At 39.7% G+C, this 3,909-nt stretch overlaps 1 protein-coding gene across 1 annotated transcript in view; it reads left to right on the top strand.

Moving 5' to 3' along the window:
• The window catches only part of LOC107660234 (CUB and sushi domain-containing protein 1-like), a 411,890-nt gene that overhangs the window by 368,973 nt on the left and 39,008 nt on the right, over nucleotides 1-3,909 (top strand). The window contains exons 49-50 of the mRNA XM_016449502.1: nucleotides 1,561-1,734; nucleotides 2,339-2,512. Coding sequence (XP_016304988.1) covers nucleotides 1,561-1,734; nucleotides 2,339-2,512 — 348 coding nt within the window. The remainder of the gene's footprint in view (nucleotides 1-1,560; nucleotides 1,735-2,338; nucleotides 2,513-3,909) is intronic.

A 3,909-nucleotide genomic window follows, 5' to 3' on the forward strand; every position in this document is an offset into this window, starting at 1 on the left:
GGGCGGGCATCAAGGGAGCAAGCTAGTGAAACGTTGCACGTGCAAAAGAGAAGGTCTGCACACATCCAAAAACTTATTTTAAATGCAAAATTTATTTTAGTGCGCTCAAAAAACTTTTTTCTTTGCAAAATGAACATTTTCTCCACAAAACTCAGATCACGTGCCTGCAAAATGCACTTTTGTGCGCTCAAAATATGATATTTTGCGCGCAGAATTGTGGCAGAGATTTAACCCTATACCTCCAAGGCCTTCTTGGCAGGTGTCTCTATGCAGGACATCTGCAACGCTGCGGGATGGTCCACGCCCTTAACCTGTCAGGTTCTATGGCCTAGGTATGCGAGCCACTCCGGGCTCTTCTGTTCTCTCGCCCTAGCTGTGCAGGCTTCCACACTAGGCAGAGATTTGAAAGTCTGGAGGCGTGGGCATACTCATTCCCAAAGCGTTCTCCGACGCAGCTCGAGTTCCTGAAGAGGAACGTCTCAGGTTACGCATGTAACCATGGTTCCTCGAGGGAACGAGACACTGCATCGCAGGGCCATACTTACGGCATCTCTGCCAGTGCTTGCTTCACTCCTAGAAGCTGACGCCGGTTTCACCGCACGCGCTTTTAAGCTTCCTGGTCGCTATGTCACCCCGCCCATGATGTCTTGCCCATCCATTGGACTGATTACACACGTGATTCAGAGCCGATCATGCTGAAGGGCGTTCCAAAAGCGTTCTCCGACGCAGCGTCTCGTTCCCTCGAGGAACCATGGTTACATGCATAACCTGAGACGTTTTACATGGCCAGTCACCTCTCACATTTCCTTCAGAAAATGTAAGAATCTAGTGGTAACACTTTATTTTAAAGACCAATTCTCACTATTAACTAGAATGCATATGACTAATATATTGGCTGTTTACTACTTCTAAAGCACATATTCATGCCTTATTCTGCATGACCATGTTGTAGATCCCTTAATCCTACCCCATACCTAAACTTAACAACTAACTATTAATAAGCAGTAAGTTTCGTAGTTAATAGTAAGTTAATGGTGAGAATTGGACCTTAAATTAAAGTGTGACCTGATTATCTTTATAAAACTAGAATAGCATGTATGTATGCATTTAAAGTGTGATGATTTCCATGTGTGTTATTTTGTGTTGTTATACTTCATTATTGTTCAAAAATGGGGCGGTACCTTTTCAAAAGGTACATGTTTGTTACCTTAACGGTACATATTAGTACTTAAAGTGTGCATATTAGAACCTAATAGGAACAACAGTGTACCTTTTGAAAAGGCACCGCCCCAGTGACAGCTTTTGTACCTTTATTTCTGAGAGTGAAGAGTAAATAACAACAAACTTTTAACTTTTAACTAGTGTACTTCTATTACACTTGACATGTCCACCAATATATAAATGCATCTGTGTTGCTTTTAGCCATGCCCCCTTCACCCCTCCATTTCCTGGTAGCTACTGTGAATAAGAATGGCATATTGTATTCATCATCATCAATGTGACCATTTCAGCTAAAAGTGCCATGTGTATTCAAGATATTGCAATGGCTATTTCCTCCAGTTATTTCCTGTGGGGAGCTTCCATCCCCTCCTAATGGCAGGAAGATGGGCACTCTGACTACCTATGGCGCCACAGCTATCTTCATGTGCAACACAGGGTACACTTTAGTGGGCTCGCACGTGAGGGAGTGTCAGGCTAACGGTCTCTGGAGTGGAGATGAGACCAAATGTCTGGGTAAGTAGCATCTTTCAGCAGGGCTTCTGTGATTGGATGTTATTATTACTGAGCCATATTCATGTGTAGAGCAAAGCAAATCTGTTTACTGGATGTATTCCTACTCTATTATATTATGCTTGTATAGTTCTAATTATTGCACAGCACTAAGAACAATGTGATTTCCCTAAGTAGGACATGTTCCTGGAAAAACATCCTTTGTTAGTCCCAGAACAAAGTTCCTATCAGACATCCACAGCCCTAACCCTAAATTCACATAGTCCTGTGTTGCCAATGTTAATTTATGACGTCTGTAGTGCTAAATAATCCTGGAAATAGGGGAAATACTTGAGCAAGCATGTAAGAGCAGCTCAACTGAGGTATGCCACTGTCTGACGATCAGCGCTGACCCTAGGACACATCACCTGCTGCTTGACCAAACAGCACGGAGGACATTTCATCAAAATGTCAGGCAGTAACTCCCGGAGTGCTCTCTGGACATAGCGCTGATGTGTCCGTACTTCATGCTCTGTAAAACACGTAGTTTGAATTTGTGTGTGTTTAATAACAGGATCCATTTTAATGAGATGTTTGTTGATTCTGACCACTTGAAATCTTTTTTCAGCTGGTCATTGTGATTCTCCGGATCCGATAGTTAACGGCCACATCAGTGGTGATGGATCTAGTTATAGGGACACAGTCGTTTATCAGTGTAACCTGGGCTTTCGGCTCATAGGGACATCAGTTCGTATCTGCCAACAAGACCACAGGTGGTCAGGTCAAGCACCTGTGTGTGTTCGTAAGTGTCTTTTATTTATATATTCGAGCAGCTGAGTCTTTAGCCATTTTCAAAAAAAACATCTAAAGACACATCTTTTTCTGACCAATTAATACTAGCACTTACCTATTCTATTCTATTCTATTCTATTCTATTCTATTCTATTCTATTCTATTCTATTCTATTCTATTCTATTCTATTCTATGAGTCAGCCAGTGAATGACAAGAAGCAATGTGCAAATAATTCTCGGTGTGTCATTCCCCATCTTGAAGTGTTGATTTGAAAGTCAAATGGGTCTGCAGCAACCTGTGTGACATTGTGGGATGCTTTCTGACATTAAGTAGGAGTAACTGTGCACATCTTGTCACTTTAATGATTAATTAATGTGCAAAGGAAGTTGTTGATGGTGGCCTGGTGAAATTGAATCGTGACGGTAAAATGGAGGCAGGTCAATGCATCTGAGATGAACAATTCCCCACAGGCTCAGCCAGAGCCCAGGAACGAAGCTCTCAGCATGGAAAAGGCTGACGTTCCTCTGAGTGGATGCATTGTTCCATAAAACAAATCCAAAGTTGAGTTGATGTGAGCTTTGTGTTTTTGCCAGTATTTAGAAACTAACTAGACCTTTTTATTTATTTTTTATTTTTTTTATTATTATTAGTATTATTTTATGGCCATTTTAATAGCTTTGACTAAACCATGCATATATTGCACTAGTAGAAAAATGGCATTTGTTATTGGTATAATTGTAAGCTTATTATTATGTTTATTATTATTTGCAAACTAGCCACATTCAATTGTAAAAAAGGTAGGCATGCACAAATCCACAAAAGATGTGTAGAACTGTCATGTACAAATAAAAAAGGTATAATTCTAATATACAGTTGTTTAAGAGGTAAAACTGTCATATACAATTACGAAAAAGGTAGAACTGTTAATACACACAACTTTAGTTGTCATACAGAAATGCAAAAAAATAAAAAGAATGTACATAATGATAAATGTAGAATTGTTATATATAATTTAAAAGGTAGAATTGACATTACTCAATCACAAAAAAAAAAGAATTCACACAAGTAATTGTTATTGTTTTTCAGCTGTCAACCATATGACAATTATGCTGCCTTATTCTTATTCTGAGCTGTGTCCCTCTGATAAGATATTTATTTTCAAGATACGCTCAGATCAAACCATGATGTCTCACAAAGAAAAACAACACACCAATAACAGGTGCCAATTATCAACTTTTTAGCTGCTTGTCCACCCACTTTTCCTTTCCCAGGGGGCTTAATTGAGTGCTGAGACATTGACAGCTGCCACCGAGGGAAGGCAGTCTGGTTTGTTTCCTCTGGACGTGGCCTCAACTTCTATCTATCTATCTATCTTTTTTTTTTTTTTTTTTTTTTTTTTTTAAATT

This window comes from Sinocyclocheilus anshuiensis, unplaced genomic scaffold (assembly GCF_001515605.1).
Source record: "Sinocyclocheilus anshuiensis isolate Anshui unplaced genomic scaffold, SAMN03320099.WGS_v1.1 scaffold475, whole genome shotgun sequence".
Lineage (NCBI taxonomy): Eukaryota > Metazoa > Chordata > Actinopteri > Cypriniformes > Cyprinidae > Sinocyclocheilus > Sinocyclocheilus anshuiensis.